Genomic DNA, 26,221 nt, shown 5'->3' with positions numbered 1-26,221 from the left:
AAATAATTTTATGCTATCAACTACAGTTTAAAAATATCTAATATTTTTATTTATTTATTTTTAAAAATATTTTTTATTTTATTTATTTGACAGAGAGAGAAAGAGATCACAAGTAGGCAAAGAGACAGTCAGAGAGAGGGGGAAGCAGGCTCCCCGCTGAGCAGGGAGCCTGATGCAGGGCTCGATCCCAGGACCCTGAGATCATGACCTGAGCCGAAGGCAAGAGGCTTAACCCACTGAGCCACCCAGGTACCCTCAATATTTAATATTTTTAAGAAGCAGCCTTCATTTAGATAAAATATATAGATAAATAAATCAAGAACTAAGATCTCATTGGATCTTTTGTCTCACAGGACCACTTCAAAGAATATTAACATTTCTGTGTCTCATTTTACAAATCAGAATAAGAGTCATGGTTCCTTATTTTAAAATCTCATGACCCTGAGACTTGAGACCTGAGCTAAGATCAAGAGCTGAATACTGGGGCACCTGGGTGGCTCAGTGGGTTAAAGCCTCCGCCTTCGGCTCAGGTCATGATCTCATGGTCCTGGGATAGAGCCCTGCATTGGGTTCCCTGCATCAGGCTCTCCACTCAGCAGGGAGCCTGCTTCCTTCTCTCTCAGCCTGCCTCTCTTACTACTTGTGACCTCTCTGTCAAATAAATAAAAAATATCTTAAAAAAAAAAAAAAAAAAAAAAAAAGAGTTGAATGCTTAACTGTCTGAGGCACCCAAGTGCCCCAAGAGTCATGTTTAATGTAATGTAAAAATATTTCCAAATGGTAAAAGGAAAAATCACAACCTAAAACTTGATATGAAAGATGTTTCCAGGTGTGCCTGTGTGGCTTAGTTGGTTAAGTATCTGATTCCTGATCTTACGGTAATGAGTTTAAGCCCTGTGTTGGGCTCCACAGTGGGCCTGAGCTTACCTAAAAAAACAGTTTCCAAAGCTTAAGTTTGGAACAACAAACTAAGGAAACAAATTGCTAAAACAAGGACTGAATGTGGGACAGATACAACAAAGGAAAACTGAAGAGCAGCTGAATGCAATTATGGAGGCGGCTTTGAAAAAAGACTCAAAATAGTTTTATATAAATTAAAATAAAATTAGTAAAATCACAAGGTTGGAGATTTTAACTGTGTTATTTATTTTAGCAAAAAGCAGCTAAATGCATTAAATATCTACCCAAACAAGACATGTATATTCACACCAGAGAATTTTTAGTCTTTGTAACTTTTTATTTCAAGTATAAGAAGTACATGGAAAGAAAAACAAAAAATAAGCAAAATAACTCTGAAAACACACCTGTCTTTACCTCCCTCTTTCTTATCATCTCCCTCTTTGCTCTTGCTCTTCTCATGTTCAGACAAACTGTCTGAAACAAGTTTTAAAGCACGTTCAGTGATAGAAACAATTTTCTGAACTGCCTGTAATTCTTCTTCAGTTGGATAAATGGTTGCGTGTTTTGTCATGACATAACGGTCATCAGATGAATCAGGACGACGTAAGGGCTAGAGAAAAAAAGTTACTTCATTTAAAAGCAATGTTTCCTGGGCAAAAATAAACATATTTTTCAACTACATGTATGTTCGTCATATCTTTTTAATAAAGTCAACTATGCAAAATGTCCACTTAAAATATCTTCCCCTTTTCTACTTCAGTAAAAACAAAACTGCAAACTTTGGAAAGTTATACTATCAAGAGTCGGATGCTTGTGTATGTATGCATTTGCTTATCTCTGTATGTACACATGCTCTGCCTGAACACCGTATCTAAGGTTATGGAAATACTTCTTATTCAACTTTAAAGACTGTTGATTGTGAAAATTTTTTTGACTTTGATAAAACAGGTCTTACAAATGCTTGTTCTGTGTAAAGACAAATGAGAAAGAGAGTAAGTTAAAGAGGAGGACTTGCTGTTTCTCCTAAATGCTCTCTGGAAAACAACAAAAAATTCTCTAGTTCTGTAGTCTAAACTTCTATGGAATGCTCTTCATAAGCTGGTGTCTCTTCGTTTACACAGCTTCTATGGAACACAAACCTCAAGATGCATTATCTTTCCTACACTTTTCCTAGTACATCAACTGTTATGCTCAAGTGGAACCATTTACATACCGCTTATCCTGCACTCAATTCAGAAGCAGTAGCAGGTTTTAGATGGTCAGGTTTTGAAGAAGGAAAGAAGATTCTCAACAACAGGTAATGGGAAGATAATAATTTTGAAGGCAAAGCAGCTGCCTTCAAAAGTGGTTGCTCTTGCAAATGTCAAGAAAAACAAAGGAAAGAAAATCTCTAATGTTAAAGAACACTTGACAGAACAAAAGCTCTGCTCCTGTTTAGCTTTTACTGAAGGTTAAGAAAAATTCATGGATACTCTATGAAGTCCTTTATAAGACATGAGTTAGAAGCTATAATAAAAGGAGAAAAAATTCTAAATCAAATGTAAAACTTATACTGACATTATGAGACTATTAAATCTAAGAATTAGTCTCCCCAAACTGTTATCTTCTAAAGCTGAATCAATCTTAACACTTTTATCCCCTAAGTAAATTATGTGCACACTTACTGCAGGCCCCTGTGGCTGAGGAGGCATGCCTGGTCGGACTCCCAGAAGGCCTAATGGGCCTGGGGGACCATGAGGATAGCCTCCATCAGGCATTCGGCGGCGATCATCCCAATGGTGTTGTTCTTCCTCCATTCTTCTCCAATACATGTCCTCTTCATAACGTCTGAAAACAGAGAATGGTATTACAAACCTTATTAAAAGAAAAATACAACCCAAGAACTTACATCAATAATGACAAAAAATGCAATTAAAAAAACTGTCCCACATCAGCTTAGCTAACACCTTCCTTCTTCCCTAGTATAACTAATATCCTTTATTTGCTTTTACAATCTACAAATAGATGCGAGTATGAGTGAAAAGAGGTGAGAAAACAAAGAAAAAAGCAACACAAAATTTCATAGCCTGATGTCAAAGCCAAAGGAACAAACACTAGAAACCTCAGAGCTTCCTTCAATCTCTCCTTCTTTAAGATATTGTAAACTTAAATGCCTACCTACAGTGGCTGGACCAGTAACGTGTGTGAATGAAAAACCTGAAGCACACATTCAGGAATTTTCTTCCCGTCTAGAGAAATGTGCTCCTGTCTACGGCCATACCACCCTGAACGCGCCCGATCTCGTCTGATCTCGGAAGCTAAGCAGGGTCGGGCCTGGTTAGTACTTGGATGGGAGAAATGTGCTCCTTCCTATTTTCTATGTAGAAAGAACCTCTTAAGACTATTTTTAATTTCCCCATTTATGATAACGGCATACACAAATTTGTCTACTGAGGAAAAACAACAGTGCAAGACAGTGTTGAATGGCAACTCACATTTCTGTCTCATCTGTGGGGACATATTAAGGTTGGGGAAGACTATGGTCAAGCAGAAAGCACGTCTGTTATCTAGCATTTAAATAAAAATTTGAAGGTGGGGGGAGGAAGTACATGTTCTGGCTAAAGAGAACAGCTGTTACTCAGCCCCAACTAATTAATGCCATAAGGGAATACAAGGTTCCAATCTCAAGATCATCAGGATTTTAATATTTTTCAGAATCTTTAGTGTTGGTTCAAATTAAAAATACTATGTATATCAAATGAAAACCTCCATGGGCTGAACCTGGACTGTGGGCAGCTATTGTATAACTTCTGCTTTAATGGTCATTTTCAGAATCTAATTTCTTTTTTACTACCTCACTCTCACTTCTGTCTTTATTTTCAGCTTCAAACTAGGATACCGATAACTACGAAGAGAAATTATGCCTCTGACGTTAATTTTGATAGGAATAAGGTTTTACTATACAGATTTGTTTAAAAGAAAGAAGCACACTTCTCCAAAATCAAAAACAAAAAAAACCAAACCCATGTATGCTTCTCATGTAGCTCTTTAGAAACTACCAATTTCCTCAGATTGGGAATAAGCAGTGCTTTTTTGGGTCATCTGACTTAGAAGTAGTATAGAAACATAATTCTCTGTTATTTAGGCCTTGAGAAAATGAGTAACAGGTTGAAGGCTTTGAAAAACTACACTCATCCAGTTTTGAATAGTTTATTGTTATTATTGAACACAAATGTTTAAGTTATGTAAGGGCAGGGATTTTTATCCATTGTTTACCAATTCATACTCAGTACCTAACACACTACATGCAATTTTCTAGCACATCATAGGTGCTTAATAAATATTTGATATATCAACAAAAGAGGAAAAATTCCATATCTAAGTACAGAGTTTCAAATGCATTACAAAGGCTGATTATTCACAAAAAATAAGACTGATATATTTAAACATATTAAAAAGTAAAAACCAATACATAACAGTTATAACTATCTGACGATAACACATTAATAATAGGTTAATAGCTACAATATAGTGTCTGTACAAAATAACAGTTAAGTAAAATAAATAAATAAAACCCAGGCAATTTATAAGAGGAAATTAAATGTTCAAACATGTAATAAAATTCAGTATGTGAAATAAAAAGTGGTTGACAAGGATGTGGAGAAAAAGGAACCCTCGTACACTGCTGGTGGGAATGTAAACTGGTGCAGCCAAGGTAGAAAACATTAAAAATAGAAATATCTTATGATCCAATAACTCAACTACTGTATAACTAACCAAAGAAACTGAAAATACTAATTTAAGAAGATATATGCACATCTATGTTTACTGAAGCATTATTTACAATAGCCAAAATATGTAAGCAACCTAAGTGTCCACTGATGAACAAACAGATAAGGAAGATGTCGATGGACACACACTGGAATATTATGCAGCCGTAAGAGAAGATGAGATCATGCCATCTGCAACAACATGGATGGACCAGAAAGTATTAGGCTAAGTGAAATAAGTCAAAAGACAAATATATGATTACTCTCATATGTGGAATCTTAAAAAACAAATAAGTAAGGAAACAACCAAGCAAAATATAGAGAACTGATGTTTGCTACAGGGAAGGGGCGTGAGGGGATGGGAAAAATGAGGGAAGGGGAGCGGAAGATCCGAGCTTCCAATTATGACATGAGCAAGTCACAGAGGCATAATATAAGGAATATAGTCAGTGATATTGTTAATAGTGTCATCTGGGGACAGATGGTAGCTACATGTGTGGTGGGCACGTATGAAGTATAAACTTACTAATCAGAACGTTGTACACCTAAAACTAATGTATTGTGTGTCAACTATATTCAAAGAAGCTTTAGAAAATTTGCCAGTAATATAATTATAATTCAAACTGAACTGAAACAAATTTGAAAAGATTTACCTTTCCTATCCCAAATTTCAAATTTGAAAACAAAACCCAACCAACCAAAAATGGATTTCATATTTCTCTCTCTCATTGGCAGAGAACTTTAATGTTGTAGCAGCAATTTTCAAAGTGTGGCCCAAGGACTCCAGATGGTCCCTGAGGCCCTGTCAGGGGATCCATGTCTTAATATTAAGACATCATACACCTCTTCCATTCTTACTCTCTTTTCAATGTATAGTGGCGTTATCCAGAGGCAGAATGTGGTATTGCAACAAAAATGAACACAGAAGCACACATGAGAATCATGCTGCCTTCTTTTAAGCAAGACATTTAAAGGGATCTGCAAAAATGTCAAACAGTATCATTCACACAATTCTGGTGAAGAAATAGTTATATGAAGATTAATTTTTCACCAAGTTATATTTATTAAATATATGCAATGTAATATAATTAGTCAATTTGTTTATATACATATTTTTATAGATTTTATTTGAGAGAGAGAATAAAAGAGAGTGGGTGAGCACAAGAGGTGGGGAGGGGCAGAGGGAGAAAAGCAGACTCTCCGTTGAGCACGGAACCTGATGTGGGACTTGATCCTGGGACTCCAGGATCATGATCTGAGCTGAAGGCAACCGCTTAACCAACTGAGCCACCCAGGCACCCAATACATTTATATTTTAACAAATATAATTAAAATGTCATTCTTAAATGAATTCATAAATATTAAACTTCTCAGTTTTAATTTTTAATACAGTGAAATCTTGACAGCTATAACCCACATAAACAAAAACTATTTGGAGTCTTTAATAATTACTGAGTATAAAGGGTCCTGAAACTCAACTGAATTTATCTTTTAATATTATTCTTCAACTATATCTTCAATTATTATCTTCAATAATTATATCTTCAATTATTATCTTCAGTAATAATGGAGTATAAAGGGTCCTGAAACCAAAATATCTGAAAATAATTGAAGTTAGAGTACTCAGTATATGCAGAAGCATGGGTTTCCTTCAAACAAATATTTCTATTTCTGGAAATATTATTATTACCAACATAAAGTCATAATTTATGCAATAATATAGCCTCAAGCATGGTCAATGTAATAACCATGGTACAAAAACACTGGAAACAACCCAAGTATCTAACAGAGGAGGACACGCTATAAAGAAAATTACACATCCATATAAGAGAATACTATGCTGTCACAAAAAAGAAAATAATCCTAGCTTAATTTTTAAAGTGGCATATAAATGAAAAAAGTGAATTAAAAATGTGTACAGGGGTGCCTGGGTGGCTCAGTTGGTTAAGCATCTGCCTTTGGCTCAGGTCATGATCCCAGGTGCTGGGACTGAGCCTGTCACTGGGCTCCCTGCCTGGCAGGGAGCCTGATTTTCCCTCTCTCACTCCTCCTGCTTGTGCTCTGTCAAATAAATAAAAAAACTAAAAAAAAAAAGAAAGTGTACATTATGCTTATTTTCTGAAATCTATATCCATATAGATATATTTAAAATATTTTATTCATTTGACAGAGAGAGTGAGTGAGTATATACACAAGCAGGCAGTGTTGAGAGAGGGAGAAGCAGGCTTCACACTGAGTGGGGAGCCCAATGTGGAGTTCAATCCCATGATCTGGAGCCCCTGAAATAATGTTTTATTTATTTATTTTTTAAAAAATTTTTAGATTTATTTATTTGACAGAGATCGTAAGTAGGCAGAGAGGCAGGCAGAGAGAGAGGAGGAAGCAGGCTCCCTGCTGAGCAGAGAGCCCGATGTGGTGCTTGATCCCAGGACCCTGAGATCATGACCTGAGCTGAAGGCAGAGGCTTTAACCCACTGAGCCACCCAGGCGCCCCAATATATTTTAAACTTGTACAAATACTCCTAGCAGCAGTATTCATGACACCCCGAAAGTGGAAACAATGCAAATGTCCACCAACTGATAAATGAACAATGTTACACATTCTTATGATGGAATATTATTATGCCATGAAACAAAGTACTGTTACAAGCTAAAACATGCATGAATCTTAAAAACATGGTGCAGTGAAAGCAGGCAGACAAAAAACACCATATATCGTATGATTCCATTTATATGAAATCTCCAGAATAAATCTAAAGATTTATTCATTTGAAGGGTGGGTGGAGTACACAGAGGGAGAGGGAGAAGGAAACTCCCCGCTAAGCAAAGAGCCCAATGGAGAACTTAATCCCTGGAATCATGACCTACGCTGAAGGCAGATGCTTAACCGAGCCACACAGGTATCCCCAGAATAAGTCTACAGACGGACAGTACATTGTGGTTGCTCAGGGGTATGTGTAGGGGTTGGGGGAAAATAGGGAGTGACTACCAGTGGGTTTGTGGTTTCTTCTGGAGAGGGTGACAAAAATGTTTCTAAAATTGACTGTGATGAAGGCTGTACAAATCTGTGAAACTCTGTGAATATTACTTAAAAACCACTGAACAGTACCATTTAATTTTTTCAAGTAACCTCCACATCCAATGTGGGGCTTGAACTCATGACCCTGAAATCAAGAGTCACATGCTCTACTGACTAAGCCAGCTGAGTGCCCCTGAATTATATTATTTAAGGATATGCTGGGGCACCTAGGTGTCTCAAAAAGTTAAGCACTTGACTCTCTGATCTGGGCTCAGGTCATGATTTCAGGGTTGTGAGATCTGTACTGGGCATGGAGGCCACTTAAGACACACTCTCTCCCCTCTATGCCCCTCCTCAGCTTGTAAGCTTGTATGCACTCTCTCTCTCAAAAAAAAGTTGTCAGTTATATCAATAAAACCAAACATTAACATATCTCTAGAAGACATGTTTTCTCCTTTCTCCTTCCCTATAGCCTCAAGCTTCTATGATAGATGTTTCTTTTTAAAAAGCACACAATTTTGTCTAGAATCTACTAGATCCTATACTCATGATATTTCTACCATGTAACCAAATGTTCTATTTTGTTTTAACTGAGACATTTATTTAAAATATTAAACTATTCTGGGGTACCTGCCTGGCTCAGTCAGTAAAGCAGGTGACTCTTGATCTTGGGTTTTTGAGCTTAAGCCCCACACTAAGTGGAGTACAGTTTATTAAAAAAAAAAAAACAACAAACAAAAAAAAAAACCCCAAATTTAACTATTTCTTCATGCACTTAATATATATAAGATACCACTTATACTTAATATATATAAGATACCACCAAGGCCACAGTCAAATACTAGAATAGCCAATAACTTAATTGTAATGCATTTCTTTTCTATACCTAGGATCTTCCTGAAAAGTGAAAACTTAAGTACATCAAATAATCTGGATTGCTTTGAATGGGAGTCACTCAGAATAGCTAAGCTTTTTAGAAAGGCTGAACCACTGTCTATCATGGTACTAAAAGTTAAAGATACTACCTCATTTCCATTCTCCAGCGTTCTTCTTCTTCTCGTCTTCGCCAATACTCTTCTTTCTGCATTTGCTTCCTCATTTTCTCTTCTTGAATCTTTCTGGCTCGAATACTGGGCTTTACTTCTACTTGCAAATCTGGATTTACTTTTTTCTGTCAATACAGACATTTAAAAAATCAGTGGGACCTCTAATAATCTACACATATTATTCATTAGACAATCCCCCATATTCTTTCATCATAGAGGTTTTCAGTTGCAAATTTTTCATTTTAAGAGTAAAATCAGTAAAATAAGTTATATTAGAGGAAAGATTCAGAATACATTAATAAACATTCTTCTTTCCCTCCCACCCCTAAATTCTTAATTGTCTACATTTACAATGACATACTTAGTATCTAAAAAGTACAAACTAACAAATGGAAGAAATTCTTCCTGAACTAATGGATATTTCATTTTCCTTTGTTTGTAAGCAGATGATTCTAAATGTCTGACTGTGGAGGTTAAAAAACAGACTATTTTAATTTTCACCACCTCTTTGTTTAGAAGGGAAAATATGAATCTAGTGCATTAGTTTAGGCTAATTAAAAACTTTAAATGATGTGGATTTAACTTAACATCTGAAGTGTTTCCAATGAGGAAGTCCTCATCTTAAAATTCATTTTAGTGGGAATTTTACCAAGACAAAGAAGGTAAATAGATGGAGACCTAATACTTCTTTCAAAATACTTTATGTAAAGCAATTATTTATATATACATGATTACTTGATCCAGGCAATGTTACTTTCACTAAAAATGATCAAATACGGTCATACTCTTCTTGACTAAGTATAAAAAACTAATCAATAAAAACCAAACATCTGAATGTGAGACATGACATGCTAATGTTAGCATACAGTTCATGAACTGAGTTATATTTAGATATTTTGTTTCCTATGGAAAAGGTTCCAAGCTGTGTTTAAAAAAATAAAAAGACAAAAAAAAAATTTTAAGATTTATTTGAGAGAGACAGAGAGAATTAAGTGAAGAGACATGAGAGCAGGAAGAGGCAGAAGGAGAAGCAGACTCCCTGATGAGCAGGAAGCCTGACGCAGGTCTTGCAGGACCCTGAGATCATGACCTGAGCTGAAGGCTTAATGGACTGAGCCACCCAGGTGCTCCTGAAAATTTTTTCAAGAGGGGGAGGGGCAGAGGGATAGCGACTCTGAGATCATGACCTAAGTTGCAATCAAGAACTAAACATTTAATTGACTGAATTGCCTGACAGTTGAAATCTTACTCACTTTATACTGAAGTCTGTGTCTTCGCCCTTTTAAGTGCATCTCCTTAGCATTGGGATCATTAAAACTGCACTCGCATAATTTACAATGGAATCGAATTACTTTTCCCTCATCATTTCGTACCTTGACATGGGAAAAAAGAATTCAAGAATCATTACCAAAATACTATAGTTGAAGACTTCATTCATAAACCCTCAGATTCTGTGATGAATATATGTAAACAATTAAATTTGCATGTATTTGCTTTTGATATTAATTTTAATTTCAATACCTTTATCTATGTGTCAACATTTAGATTTAAATGCAATTGGGTAATAATTCTCTAATAAATTCTCTAATAAATAGTGAATAACTGCTACTGGCTAGTTATTACTCTTGCGGAGATGGAGATAAGAGAATTAAAGACATTATTTTGGCATATATGTTTCTGCAAAGCTTAAGATCTTATATATGTAACTTTATGGAAAATCAATGTCAATTTTTTCCCAAACGCACAACCAATTAGGAAGAGAAGTATAGGGTTATTAAGATGCCTGTAATGGATACTAGATTCAAATTATTTGTGGAAGCTTTTAAGACTGGCTCTGAATCCAATTCTCTTAAGTTTTGGATTACTTAATTGACAAGTATCATTAAAGATTAAGGTGTCCTGGCCATATACATTTCTTTAGATAACCAAACCTTACTCTCTTAAGATCTGACATTTTAAAATTGTGAACTACTTATAAACTATATTAATCCACTTTTCTATCTGGCAAAGACAACATAGTATGTAATTTTTCTTGATGGGAGGAAAAAAAATAAACTATTTAACAAAAATCTACAATATGTTAGGAACTATTCTAGGTACTGTTATTTAATCTTCACAACTTTGGAAATATCCAAGTTTTACAGATCAGGGCACTGATGCTCAGAGAATTTACGCATGTTCTACAATACAGTGAAAGTAAAGACTAGTGCTACACCACTCTATGGTGGGCTTTTTGCCAACAGCAAATATCTATCAGTCCCCTCCAATGTTCCCTCACTCTTCAATTTACTGAGTTTACCTGTAAAACAAGAAGATTTCTAATCAGCTTGACAAATCAAATAAACATGATCTGATAACTCAGCAACTTTAATTTTATACATGAAACTACATCATTGTCCAGAAAGAAATACTCTATTTATTTTGTGGTTCACAATTTTTTTTTTTACTCTTTATAAGCCAGATACTTGAAGGGTATAAGAATGCCTACCAAACAAATAGAAAGTTATCTTCTATCACAGTGATGGTGTTGGTAGGAATAAAGTTAAAAAAAAAAAAAATTATGATGTCACTTAGGCAAGCATAAGGAGCAAGAAATTTATTTGAGGGTGGAGGGGCAGAGGGAGAGGACCTTCAAGTGAACTCCCTGCTGAGTGTGGAGACCACCATGGGGCTTAATCTCACGACCTGAGCCAAAACCAAGAGTCAATAGCTCAACCGACCACCATCCAGGCGCCCCAAGGGCATGCTTTTTAAAAACTTTTAACAAGGATACCTGTGATATTCCTTTATAAGTAACCTAAATCTAATTTTACACATAAAGCATTCCTGCAACAAAATGACACTTTTTTTTTTTTGCGTGGGGGTGGGGGTGGTGGTGCAGAGCAGAGAATCTTAAGCAAGCTCCATGCCTAGCACAGAGCCCAACATGGGGCTCAATCTCACAACCCTGAGATCACAACCTGAGCTCAAACCAAGAGTCAGACACTTAATCAATCAGATACTTAATCAACTGAGCCACCCAGGCGCCAAAAAAGTGACAGACTTCTTTCCTATACTCTCACAGTGATGGTATTCTCAAGTCAATACCTCCTCCACATAATCATGGCCCACTGGCTGCACATCACTCTGCAAAGCAGCAAGAGATGCAGGTGTGACTGGTTCTGAGACGGTGTCTGGCTTTACTTCTGCAATCTGTACAGAGGCTACAGGAGTGCTTTTAACACATTCGGTTCCTTTTAAGTCTTCTGTTTTATTTCCTGTTGACTGCAGCTTATTCCCACCTAGAGGAACATAAAAGAATTATAGTAATTTTCATTTTTCTTTTGTAAATGTATAATCTGATACAAAAGAAATTTCAGATAAAGTTCTATTTTTTTCACCATCAGTCCAACTCCTGGTTGACATACAACAGAATTTTGAAGAACACATCAACCACTTGGCTTTTTTCTCCTGTTAATGAAATAGATACCTAGATTTCTTCCCTTCTCCAACAACCAATGATCCTGTCCCCACCATGACTCTCATAACAACAAATACCTAAAAGGGGACAGCAAGTACCTAAAAAGATAGGGTCTAAGCACAATTCATGTTTGTATCCCTAGTTCCCTCCCAAGCAACTGGGTGATAGGATATCACCCAGTCCTGATAATATAAAAATTAGATAATGTAGCTGCTTTTGAGGTACCAACAATTTAAGGGAAGATACAAATAAATACTATGTTAAGTGCTATAACAAGTAGGAACACAGTGAGGTGGGAATGCTTAAAAATAAAACAACAACAAAAAAAACAAACAAAAACCAAAAACCAAACTCCCACCCCCCCAAACAAAACAAACAAACAAAAAAGCCCATGGACCCTTTACCCTCTAACATGATCCAGTTAGCAAAGGCTTCACTAAGGGTGTGTCACTTGAGCTGGGCATTTTTTTTTTTTAAGATTTTATTTATTTATTTGACAGACAGAGATCACAAGTAGGCAGAGAAGCAGGCTCCCCGCCAAGCGTAGAGCCCGATGCGGGGCTCAATCCCAGGACCTGGGATCATAACCTGAGCCAAAGGCAGAGGCTTTAACCCACTGAGCCCCCCAGGTGTCCCTTGAGCTGGGCTTTAAAAGAAGACTAATTAAGTATGAATTTGGCCCAGAAGAAGGAAGAGAATGATATCTAAACAGAATACCATACACAACAATATGAAGTTTAAAAGACTATGGTAAATTCAAGGAAGACATCCCCATCAATTACTATGTAGGCAGACGTGATGACACATTCAGACTATGAAGGCCTCGAATGGATAATTAAGGAACATAGTTTTTTCCTACATGCAAGGAGAAGGCCACTGAAAAAATTTTTAAGCAGGAGACTAGAACAATTTGACATGTATTTTAACAAAACGACTTTGATAAGCTTGGAGAGACTGTATGTGGTATAAAACAAAGCTCTGAGGAAGAGACTTTGAAGGCCTAACACAAGGCAGTAGCTATGAAGAAAAAACACATCTTTTTGTAGAAATACTATAATAACAGAAACAAAAGGACTAAGTAAACAACCGAAGGAGACAATGAACAAGTAGAAATAATGTCAGTAAAATTTTCCAAGTGAAAAAAGCAGCAATTTGAAGAGATTATTTCACGACATTCTTGTGACAGAATCAGACACTGGATGCCCACAGAAACCCATATAGATAATAACCAGGTAATTCCTACACCATAGCTTGAAAAGGAGGGAGTTTTGAGTTTGCCTAAGAGATTTTAAAGTTACTGCATACTGAAATGAATGAGAACACTTGTGAATACTGGGTGAGAACAGTGAGATGAGAACTAGAATCAGAATTTTAGAAGCACCACCATTTAATGAACCTGAAGGCGGGAGACCCAAAAGAGACACCTGAGAATGGGGTGGATAGACACAGAAGAGACTTTTTAAGCTTTAAGGCACAGCAGTCAACTGTGTCAAATGTCAGAGAAATCACCAGTGTGAGACTGAAAACTGGTCACTGGATTTGGCAATTAGATCTTTGGTAACTTCTGACAGCAGTTTCATAAGAGTAGAGTGCAAACAGTGGAACAGACTGAGGACTGGCTAAGAAGTATAGAAGCAGACAAAGTAAGAATTAGGCTGCAGTGTGGGGAGGATTATAGTAATGAGAAAATGTCTGGATTTTTTATTTTGTGCTCTTTAATTTCTAAAGATTATGGAAGACACAGGTAAACCAAAGGAAGAAACCATTAGAAGATGAAGGACTGATTAAAAATTCAAGAGAAAAAAACAGGTATGTGATCAAATAAGACCCCAGAGAAGAAGGGGGTTGGGTACAAGAGCATAAAACAGAAGGGTTAGGCCTGGCATGGAGGAGAAACATCACTTTGACAGAGTTAGGAGAAACACAGAATCTTCAGTACTTGCCAACAAAGTTTATTTTGGGTGTAGATGTTTTCTTGGCAGCCATATTTGTAGGCACTGCTGATACTTTAGTGTTGGATGTGCTATTAAGAGACGAGTTTCCTGTAGTTGTAAGACCTTTCACTGAAGAAGTTGCAATTGATGAAGTATTCACAGTACAATTGCTTGCTGCAATGCTTGAGGGAGAGGCAGTCGGTTTTGAAGCAGACACAGCTGTTGAAGAAGTAGCTTGGCTAACAACGTTTGGTTCTGTTGAAGGAATGGGTTTACCAAGTTTTGTGTGTAATTTAACCACCTACAAAATAAAAGCACATTTGTGAGGAAACTCAAAAAGCATTGATTTTTAACTTTTTCTAAAAGAGTTTTTCTTTAGAAATCAAGGAAATGGGTATTTATCATTTTAAATAAAAACCCTAAAAATAAACACACAGACATCCTCTGCTTTAAACGACATAAACTAAACAAAATCCAGTCCTTTTTTGAGAACTCTGTGAATACTCTTGGATGCTCTGAGCATGACAAGAGGAAAATAATCATACAACAAATTTCCAAATGGAAGAATAAATGATCTAGTTTAATTCAAAGGAAAAAAGTCTCCAATCTTTCCCTCTTTAAGATCTTTCCCTCTTTAAGCAATGACTATTTGATGTTACCTTTATGTATATTAGCATATAAATAAGGCCTATAATCCACTCAAAGTTTTCAAGTTTTAAAGACACCTATATTTAAACCCTCCATTGAAAAAGTAAAAGAAAAAAGAGTAAGACATAAGGATGTGTGGGAAAAAACACCTACTTTCTGATGCTTAGCACCACGAATGTGGGCAGCATATGCATCTGCTCCTGTACAAGACACATCGCAGAGCTCACAACGTAACTGATTCTGAGTCCCACGAGTAGAGTTGTTGCTGCTGCTGGTATTCTGTGAGGCTTTCAATGCGGCTTCTTTTTTTTTATGTTTCTGTCCTTCTAAATGTTCTTTGTAAGTCTGTTTCAAACAAAAAGGATAAATGTTGCTTTGCTAATTTTCTATCTATATCATTTGAAATTATTCAATTCTCAAATCTCTACTACTCATTTAATAATGCGGACTCAACAACTATAAAAGCGACTGAACAAGAGCATGTGGGATTCCCTATAGATGTGATGTATCTGTAGTTCTCTGTACTTTGCTTACCAAGAATACACTTATCCAACACTTTGATTTGCAAAGGACTTTCATACATAGCCATATTAACAATATAAGGTAACCACACCCAGTTTTAAGAATTTGAATCTTCTACTGCTTATGTATAATGATGGACAGAGTGACCATTCCACAAACTATTTAACTGTAGAATTAAGAGGAGAGAGGAATGTATCTGTATCATGAAAAAAAAAAAAGTTACTGAATGGTAACAAGACATTTTTATGAACAGGTATGTTTATTTATAAAACTAATTTTTCTAACTCAGAATGTGTTTTCATATAGAACCCATACCATCCTGAACAAAAGCTTATCTAAAATACGAAACAGCCAAAATTACGTATGTTTGCAAGGAAAAACAGTATTATTGTAATACTAGCCAATAAAATAGTGAAACTATATTAAAAACTATCTGGGGATCCCTGAGTGGCTCAGTCGGTTAAGTGTCTGCCTTAGGCTCAGGTCATGATCCCAGGGTCCTGAAACTGAGTCCGCTTTGGACTCTCTGCTCAGACGGGAGCCTCCTTCTCCCTCTCCCTCCTGCTTGTGTGCTTGCTCTCTGTCAAACAGATAAATAAAATCCCTAGCAAAAAAAACAAACAAAACCCCAAAAAACAACTATCTGGAATCAGCTGATAAAAGGTAGCAGATTTATTAAAATGAGGAGGTTAATAAGAACTGCTGTTTCTTTTTCCTTGAGTGGGGCCAAATAGTTCCTCTTCCGTGTTTTATTTTTAAAACTGTTCTTAAGACAGACGTATCATTAGCATAAAACTGTATATTCATCACAGAAATTTCAGAGCTGGATGGAACTTTAGAGATTACCTAAACAATGATTTTCTAATTTTTAAACAAGAGAATCCTTTCTCCAAATGAAATCTTATGCAGAAGTAGGGGAAGTTGCTCTGTTTTTGAAACAAAGAGGGAGACCTAAGACCCACTCATCTGATTCTCCTCTCATTATCTACAGTGGCCTGGAGTGACTCCATGAAGCAGTCTGAGCCTCAATTATTTAGGGCAAATCCTTAATAAGTGAAGAAACAAAAGAAATGAAGGTCTCCAACTTGTCCAAAGCCACACAGTGGCAGAGCCAGGTCTGAGAACCTTAAACCTGAACCTTATTACTCTCTCTCCTCATGTCCAGACCTAGGTTCTAACCTACAATGCCAATGATGCTTTTCTCATTAGCCCCTTAAGGCACTGCCTCTGACTTGCAGAAGTATCCTTGGCCTATTCTTTCGTAAAGATCTAGGCACTCCAAACTGATGGTCAGCTTTACAGATATCATTCTAAATGGTACTCTTTACCTATGATCCTAGACCCATGTTCTATCATGTATTGGTACCAGATACTCAACACATCTCTTAGGCCTACATTTGCTACTCACAGCATCATCCCCTCTCAACAGCCATTGCAGAATAGAATATACTCCTTCCATGTTTAATCCTGGGTCCCTGCCCTACATTCCCTACCTCCTCCCTCTCCCCCCACCATGTAATCACAATGAAACGATTTCCTATCACACTCAAAATCACACTCAAAATAGGGAGAAACAAGGTTTTAATCTAACTAGTCACATATATTAATTATTCCCTAATTTGTGTAACTCAGGGAATGCTGGTAATTGAAAATAAACTAAAAACTCAGTATTAAGAAGCAGATACAACTAACCTAGTAAATTAAGAAGAATGTATATAGGTGGGACAGAGTTCTTTCAACTGAAAGAACCTAATACAGAGGCAAAGACTGTTCCTTTACCATAATATGCCTTTTATCTTCCAAACTGCTTGTCAATTCTTATATAAAAAGACATTCTTAAAGAAATTAACAACGTCAGGATAAGGGTTCAACACATTAGACTTTATAAACACTCATGCCGAAATCACATTTTAAGGTGTAACAATCAGGGGAAAAAAAAAAAACTAGGGAAGAAAGGGAATAAATATTTTACATGCTTCATTAGTTGATATTTTTGAAAAAGACACTTCCCCACATCTTTCTTGTTCCCAAAGTTTCTATTCCTTCACAAAGGAAATTACACAGAAATAAGTAACATTCTATAAAGCATATACAAATGTTAGCCTTATCAGAAATGTTATCCTGCAAATAAAAAAAATGTCATCCTGCAAACTACAGATTGTTAAAAGAACTTATTTTAAGGACTTTCAAAACTGCAGAAAGACAATTTTCTTCTGCTATTTATATGCTCCAAAAAATAACACATCTGACAAAGTCCTCTCATCTTTAATTCAAGTATATAAAACTGAATTATCTCTATGGTCATCCTTTCTAAGCTACAACATTCTATTCCTATAGTCATGGACCTCGAACAAGAGCTAAGGAAATTAAAAGCCAACTGTGTTAAGTTGAAGAATTTTGTATAAAGGCTTTACAGAGCAAGCTGTGACCGTTAAAAGAAATAAAAAGTCAATCTTTTAAGTTAAAGTTTTATTTAAGGGGCAAAGTATCTTTCATGAAAAAAGTATAATTTGCCCATTTTTGTAAACATAATTATTTCTAAAGTTTTTTTTAAATAGAATTCTTATGTCTCTATACAAATACTTTTTTTTAAAAAAATACAAATACTTCTTAAAAAAAGACTGTTTAGTGAAATATGTGTATGTGTTAGCTAAAAGCTAACAGGAAAGAAAATGTAAACCTTTTCTGTGAGTGTTAGAATATCAACCATACTTGACTACCAAAAATAACTTGAAGGCTCGTGGTAAAACATACAACATAAGTACCTGTGGTCCAGCACAGCTGATCTTACAAACATCACAATAGTGAATCTGGGGCGGTTTGGGAGGCTGTTTTGGTTTCAGTTGTTTATTTTGGAATGGTGCTTTTTTAGTAAAGGTGGTCCCTGTCCAGGCAGCTGTTGCAGCAGCAGCTGCTGCCGCCGCTGCCGCCTGCTTCTGTTGCTGTTGCTGCTGTTGGTAGTAGGAGGATGCAGCTGAATACACTGCTGCTTCATAACCTGAATAAGACGTACCTTACAAATAAAATCAAACAAAGATTATGTTACATAATTACAACAGGTCAAGTTAAATGCGTTGAACTTAAATTCAATAAATTCTGCTAGCAGAGGCAGGTTTACATGTGCATATTTACAAATAATGAGTAACTCACAAAACCTGGAAAAATTATAAGTCAACCAATAAAATTTTAACTCAACACATGTCAGGTGTTATAAATATATAAGAGTGTAACATTTGGTCCTTGACTTCGAGAAACTTCCTAGTCGGTGGGATATGACAGTGATAAAATGTACATGGTTACAGAATCTGTTAGTATTTCCCCCAAAAGAATTCCTCTGCATACATTTGGGAAGGGCTGAATTTGAAGGAGAGTCTGAACTAGGATATCAGACAGGAAAAAAAGAAATTCATTAAAGTATATGCTTGATGACTGAGAGGACAGAAAAAGGCTTTGAATCCCGGTGATTGAGTGATGGGTTATGCAACTGATAAAAGCAAGGAGTTGACAGAAGCTGCTTTGGAGAGAAGGTGAAGAAACCTTAGCAGAGGTATGTGATGTGAAGCTAGAGATCAGATGAATATGTAAGATAACAGACAAAAAATTTTGGAATTAGGAACGAAATACATTGGTTCTCATTTTTCAAAAGAAAAAAAGCACTGTATTTTCTGGCTGAATGAATGGATTGATTCTACCCATTTCCATTGTTAAAAGTCTCTAATGAATAAGCACAACAAGCTAGTTACTGATACAAACATAACTTATACATGTTGCTTATGTTCAGTGATTTATAGACTTAAAAATCTATAGAAGTTTTAAATTTGACAAAGTTACTGATTTTACTTATAAGCCTATCTCAAAACTAGAAAACTTATCCCTTTTCTAAACTGAGGTCTCTAGAAATTTGGAAGACTCCCTATTTATCGCACTACAAGACTTTTTTTTTTTTTTCCTGAAGTGGAATTGAGTGGAGCAAAGACATGTAAGGCTCAAGAAAAATATTCCTAGTTGCCAAGATGGCAAAGAAGAACTACTTAAGGAAAACTAAACTTTTTGGTCTCTCAAATGCAACTGCTATGTTGAAAAGAAAAGACTTATGACCCACTAGCTCTGAGGCATCTACATACACAGGAATGAAAACATGAATTGGAAAGGTGAGGATTTAAGATGCGTGAAAAGTGAGAATCATAAGCACCTTAAAGTGGAAATATCTACAAAACAGTGCAATCAAGTAATTTGCATGAAAAGCCTTCCTAGACTTTTATATCAGGCTATTAAATTATAAAGTGCTTATAAAGATAGAAAGTACTGTGAGAAGAAAATATCTAAAAGTAAAAACATGAAGAAGCAGGTAGGCATATTAATAATAAGCATATGATCAGATAAGAAACAATCAGATAACAACTCATATAACTGATCAAAGGAGAAACTACAGATCAATAAACTCTTCTGGCCAGTCTTACTAATGTCCTATGGTACTTAAAAATGTGGAGGAAGACCAAATGTCTTCAAAGTGATAGGCAGAAATATGCAGTTTAAATTTCACTTCTAAAGCACCATAAATTGTCTAGTTAAAATTAACAAAGCTACTTTTAAATTTTAACTGGCTAGGACCATGATTTTTATATGAAAAATTTTAAAGATATTTTCCAAATGACTAGCTGTTGTGTACAGTAACTGTAAAAATACCACTTAAATGTAACCTCATGAATTAATGTATCAAGAAGATAAAAAGTAGCATAAGGGCAATAGCATTTTACAATGCTGGATGACCAGGACTTTCAGCTTTTTTTAAATTGAAAATCCACAGTAGGGCGCCTGGGTGGCTCAGTGGGTTAAGCCGCTGCCTTTGGCTCAGGTCATGATCTCAGGGTCCTGGGATCGAGTCCCGCATTGGGCTCTCTGCTCAGCAGGGAGCCTGCTTCCCTATCTCTCTCTCTCTCTGGCTGCCTCTCCATCTACTTGTGATTTCTCTCTGTCAAATTAATAAATAAAATCTTAAAAAAAAAAAAAAAAAAAAAGAAAAGAAAAAGAAAATCCACCGTATTCGGGGCAGTGCTCCAGACACAGTGAATTCTCAAAACAGATCTCTAAAACAACTATTATTATCTTTACTTGACAGATGAGAAAACGGGCTAAGAGACTGTGAGGTGCTTTATTTTTTTAAAAAGGATTTTATTTATTTATTTGATAGAGAGAGTGATCACAAGTAGGCAGAGAGGCAAGAAGAGAGAGGGGGGAAGAAACTCCCCACTGTGCAGACAGCCCGATACAGGGCTCGATCCCAGGACCCTGAGATCATGACCTGAGCCAAAGGCAGCGGCTTAATCCACTGAGCCACCCAGGCGCCCCGTGAGGTGTTTTTTAAACACTGAGTTATTTAAACCATAAAAATCACCACACTAAGCTTAATATTGACAAATTAATCTTCATCTGCGTATCTGTAGTCTAAAACTAATAAAAGGTAAGCTTAACTATATAGCTTACTACTTAATCTCCTATGATTACTGGCAAACAAATGTACATTTCTCGTAAAAGCACTACTGGAAAGTAAATAGAAGGTTGAATCTCTAAATAAAAGCTCAATTTCTGAGGGCTAAAACATTTTCACTTAAAAAGTACTTTTATTAAAGGAGCACCTGGGTGACTCAGTCGGTTAGCATCCGACTCTTGATTTAGACTCAGGTCATGATCTCAGGGTTGTGATATTGAGTCCCATGTTGTGCTATGCGCTGGGCGTGGAGCCTGCTTGGGATTCTCTCTCCCTCTCCCTGACCTCTAGGGGGGAAAAAAGTACTTTTATTAAAAATCCTTATCAATTAGAGGTGCCTGGGTGGCTCAACTGGTTAAACGATTGCCTTCGGTCAGGTCATGATCCTGGAGTCCCAGTATCGAGTCCCACATCGGGCTCTCTGCTTGGCAGGGGGTCCACTTCTCCCACTGATGTCTCCCCTCTCATTGTCTCTCTCTCTCTCTCTCAAAAAAATAAATATATAAAATCTTAAAAAAAAATCCTTATAGGGGCACCTGGGTGGCTCAGTGGGTTAGAGCCTCTGCCTTTGGCTCAGGTTGTGATTCCAGGGTCCTGGGATTGAGCCCCACATGGAGCAGAGAGCCTGCTCCCCCTCCCACCCCCCGACCTGCATCTCTGCCTACTTCTGATCTCTCTCAAATAAATAAAATCTTGAAAAAAAACTTTATCAATTAGTAAGTTACAAATTAAGTTGAAATATTATTTTTAAATACAATGTACAATATCAGAAACAAAAACCTACCATTGCAGTAGTAAATTCAGCATGTTACAAGCCACCATTTATCAGGTACTGAGATTCTAGAACTAAGTTTAATGAGATGGAAAAAACAGCTGACCTAAATTGTAGCTGATATAAAATTACACATACAGAACTCAGAAGTCCTAACAATGATTTTTTTGGATGGCAATTTCACACCATGTATCACTTTTTTTTTTTTTTAAAAAGTGCATACTCTTTGACATACTGGCAATTTCCAGGAATTTAAACAACTGGCAAATTTACAAATCTTTTCATACAAGGATTATTTTACCCACTGTTGTTTCTAGTTTTTCCATAATATGAAACTTAGCACCCCAAGAAAGATACTTTAAAATATATATAGTACAACCAAACAATATTATACAGCCATTAAAAACTATGTATTTCTAAGTATAGATTCTGACTTCTAAATACCATATTAGAAAACGCTGCTCTTTTGTGAAATGGCTGACTGTTTGGGCATGAAATGCTTTAAGTGTATGTCCTACTGTGGAAGAAAAAAAGGAAAAAGTGCTCAAAAAATAATGATGCCAAGTCCAAAAGGTTCAGGAGCCAGTTTGAAAAGGATCTCATTGGCCAAAATTGAGAAAGCATGTGCCTCAAAAAGAAAAATGAAAGTAATGGATTATACTACACTGAACAAAAAATACTGAGTCCACAGTAATGCTAAAAAGAGGTGACGCTTCCTTAGAGAAGAATGCTGAGAATCAATGTAAAAAGATTTTATATCCATCATTGTAGAATTTGATTCATTTAAGAGACTTTCAAAGGATCCAACACCACAGTCAAAAGTAGTTTGGGTAACAGGCCCATAGACTATTTGGATAAGTACAAAGGGGAAAAGGTATCCTTAAAATGGAGAGATCTGGTAGTCACCACTTTAGTAAGTGATTATACCTGCCATCAATAAGGAATTTATAGCATTACTTATGTGCTCCTGATGTGATGAAATGCTGAAGCTCACTTAGGTAGTTTTATTGATTAAAAAACTGACAAAATCTAAGCATAAAGAAAGCAGATAAATCTGGATTATGGATTTTATAGGACAACTGGCCTGAACTCTTAAAACATGTCAAGGTCAGGAGAGACAAGATAAAAACAGGAGATTATTCTACATTAAAGAAAACTGAAACTAACAAGACATGACAACCAAGTATAATCCACAATCCTTGATTAGAACCTGAATTTAAAACAAAACAAAAGGGTGCCTGGGTGGCTCAGTGGGTTAAGCTGCTGCCTTCGGCTCAGGTCATGATCTCAGGGTCCTGGGATCGAGTCCCGCATCGGGCTCTCTGATCAGCAGGGAGCCTGCTTCCCTCTCTCTCTCTCTCTCTCTCTCTCTCTGCCTGCCTCTCCATCTACTTGTGATCTCTCTCTGTCAAATAAATAAATAAAATCTTTAAAAAAAAAAAAAAAAAAAAAAAAAACAAAAACACACCAAACATAGAAAGCTCAGCCATAAAAAACACTTGTGGACAACTAAAAGAATCAGATAAATTCATGTTCAATTCCTTTTAATGGTATTTGCATGTGGTTATGTAATGGAATACTCTTATTCTTAGGAAATACAGGCTGAAGAATTCTAGGCAAAGCACCAGGTCATCTGCAACTTATAATGCTGACCCATTTGAAATGTCTCAAGAGATAAAGCAAATATGACAAAATATTAATAGGTAAATCTAAGAAAATGGTATATAGACTTTACACTATGTTTTTGAATTTTCTGCAGAATTAAAGTTCTCTAAAACAAGAAGTTGGGGAAAAACATAAATCAAAAGAATGATGTACCTCATACTTAATGATATGCACAAACATTCACAATCAGAAAAAAGCAGTTAACAAAATTGTATGTGTTGGCCAAATTCACTTTTATTAAAAAAAAAAAAAAAAAAACACAAACGTATATACCGAATATGTATATTTCCATGAGGAAAACGAGAAAGACATAAACCAAAATGTTAATGGCAATTGGCATCTGGGGTACATGTCCTGTGATTTAATGTTTTCTTTTTTATCTATAGTTTCTAGTTTTAAATGATGTATTATTCACATATTATAGCAGTAAATAAAAATAATTAACTAAATCCTGTGTAAGATATATTCAAGCAACTGGACAAAAGAAGAGAGACAGAAAAAACAGAACAACACGTAAGACAGAAGCAGTAACAGGAAAGGATACTATTATACTTCTTATTTTGTTGGTGGACATTTAAAAAAAAAGTGTCCAGTCAGAGCTTACTGAAATTATTCCACTTAGAGTTATAACTGATTAATCAGATATAAATAAAAATTAGTCAGAGATAAAGAGGGGCCAGAAAAGTTGTATCTGGTCAATCCTGAATGACAGATCTAGGAATAACAACCTCTCCTCACTCCCAATTCATTTCTGCATGGTTTAACTTAAAAATCTGTGCCCACTGCTCCTTTTGGCACCCTTTTAGAGACAGACACCATAACAGACCCTGCAAGGCTTTTCACATGCCATTTCCAGCCTTATCTTTTAATATTTACCCCATATATCCTGGATTCCAGCCACAAAAAACTTGTTCCTAAATACTCCAGGTCAGCCTAATTCATCACCATATCCCTAGCACCCAGCACAAGAACTTAGCATAGGATAAAAAAATCTCTGAAAAACAAGGTGCCTGGGTGGCTTAGTCCATTAAGCGTGTGACTTGATTTTGGCTTAGGTTGCTGTCTCTGGGTCATGGGATCAAGTCCCATGTTGGGCTCTGTGCTGGGTGTGGTCTCTCTCCCTCATCCTCTCCTCCCCTGCTTAAGCACATGCCTGCGCACTCTCTCAAAGCAAACAAACTGTGAAAAACAACAACAAAATTTTAATTCAGTAGTAGGCTTTTAACAAGCAAACTGGACGAAATAACTAAAACTGCCCATACCTTCTTAAATCCTCCATAGAACAACAAGACAAGGTACAGAAAGATAAATAAAATGCCTAACAAAATAAACCATACAGAAGTACAAGGTTACATGTCTACAAAAAAAGCAACACGTGATTTTAATCACTGAAATAATGCAAAATACCTTAGCTAGAAATTAGCAAAAACAGTGGACATAGGAAGATTTTAGTGATATTTCTCTTAATATAATGATTATTTAAGGAAATATGTAATTTCCTTAATAAAATAAACATATAATTATTTAAGAAAATAGAGCTACTCTGTCCTTCCAAGAGACGTATGTTATATAACAATCTTATGGATATTTACAAAGACTACCCAATATTTTCAAGATTTATTCCTGATAATAAATACTTCCCTGGTGGCTGAAATAAACAGTACAATTTGTCAGTGTTAGTCCCTGAATGTTAACCTTAAATTTTCAAATTCATTTGGAAAAGTCAGAAAAAAAAATGACCCTGTAAAATACTAGGTGTTATTTTTTCTAACTGCAATGCTAGGCCAGGACTCATGGCTGGCTTTCAAATGCCCAAAGAGAATTTTATGTTGTTCATTATCTCCTGGCTTAAAAAAACAAAAGCCCCAAATACAACTTATTATGGTCCATTTGTCACATTATACATATATATCTACACCTATCAATTAATTCAATTCTTGCTACTGGGACTAAGATTATTTCACAGAACATCAAGATAATTTCTAATTTTGTTTACTCATTTAAACACAGTTCATCTCTCTTACCAGAATAAGTAACTGCCGTGGTACTGTAAGTAGCACTCTGGGTATAGGATGGCACCACAGTAGCAGCGGCTGCTACTGGCTGTACGGTGGAAGATACAGGATAAATGGAGAAAGTAGTGGTAGCTGGACTTGGTGTGGCTGGTTTTATGGCTGTCACTTGTCGAGTTTGCTGGGCTTGTGTATACTGAGTTGCACCTTGGCTATAACCCGCTTTGGGGGCTAAAATGGAAAAGAGATTTCAGAAAATGAGAAAGGTGAACCTCAACAGTTATTATATCAATATTCTTGAAAATTAGAAAAGTGTAAACACCAACTATAAATTTGATGCTAGCAATTTCTTCCTGGCAAAGGTTTGAAATTTTTATTACCAACTGAGTAAAATATAACCTTTACATAAATTCATTTATCATCCTTTCCTAGATGCTTTCCATGTATTTCCAAAATGGCATTTTTGTCCAAATTTACAACTAACTGAAACAGCAGTGCTACTTAAAACAGATACAGTTTTTAGGTAAAGGGGTGTGTGTATGTGTGTGTGTGTATCGAGTCAGTTAGTTTAACCTGAGGGTTATGCTTAATATTGTGAACAGAATAAAGAGCCTCAAATATGATTTCAATTCACAGTAAAAATTTTCAAAATTTAATTATATCGGATGTGCTCATATACCATTCATTGCCTTTTATTAATTCATCTATGGTGAATGTCAGTCTAATTCCAACTCACAAAGTGCCACTGACTTAATTCTTCAAATATCAATAGCTTGAGTGCAGCTGTTTTTAAATGGCTACCATTGGGGCACCTGGGTGGCTCAGTGGGTTAAAGCCTCTGTCTTCGGTTCAGATCATGATTCCAGGGTCCTGGGATTGAGCCCCGAATCAGGTGCTCTGCTCAGCAGAAAGCCTGCTCCCCCCCCCCACTTCGCCTGCCTCTCTGCCTACTTGTGATCGCTCTGTCAAATAAATTAATTTAAAAAAAAAAATCTTAAAAAAAAAT

General features: G+C 36.1%; 2 protein-coding genes across 5 annotated transcripts in view; one reads left to right on the top strand and one right to left on the bottom strand.

Moving 5' to 3' along the window:
• SUB1 (SUB1 regulator of transcription) overlaps positions 1-26,221 on the top strand; it is a 484,727-nt gene that overhangs the window by 330,450 nt on the left and 128,056 nt on the right. The window lies entirely within an intron of this gene.
• The window catches only part of ZFR (zinc finger RNA binding protein), an 86,366-nt gene that overhangs the window by 33,157 nt on the left and 26,988 nt on the right, over positions 1-26,221 (bottom strand). For all 4 annotated transcript variants that reach the window (XR_014309968.1, XR_014309969.1, XM_082724483.1 and 1 more), the window contains 9 exons: positions 25,228-25,446; positions 18,044-18,291; positions 14,910-15,101; positions 14,118-14,409; positions 11,802-11,995; positions 9,968-10,087; positions 8,694-8,839; positions 2,565-2,727; positions 1,305-1,510 (listed from right to left, as the gene is read on the bottom strand). Coding sequence is in view for 2 of the 4 variants with exons in the window: in XM_082724483.1 (XP_082580609.1) it covers positions 1,305-1,510; positions 2,565-2,727; positions 8,694-8,839; positions 9,968-10,087; positions 11,802-11,995; positions 14,118-14,409; positions 14,910-15,101; positions 18,044-18,291; positions 25,228-25,446 (1,780 nt within the window). In the remaining 2 variants the exon portion in view is untranslated. The remainder of the gene's footprint in view (positions 1-1,304; positions 1,511-2,564; positions 2,728-8,693; positions 8,840-9,967; positions 10,088-11,801; positions 11,996-14,117; positions 14,410-14,909; positions 15,102-18,043; positions 18,292-25,227; positions 25,447-26,221) is intronic.

This window comes from Mustela nivalis (genome assembly GCF_964662115.1).
Source record: "Mustela nivalis genome assembly, chromosome: 3".
NCBI classification, from domain to species: domain Eukaryota; kingdom Metazoa; phylum Chordata; class Mammalia; order Carnivora; family Mustelidae; genus Mustela; species Mustela nivalis.
The sequence above is the reverse complement of the archived record's forward strand: the minus strand, read 5'-3'. Positions and strand labels throughout refer to the sequence as shown.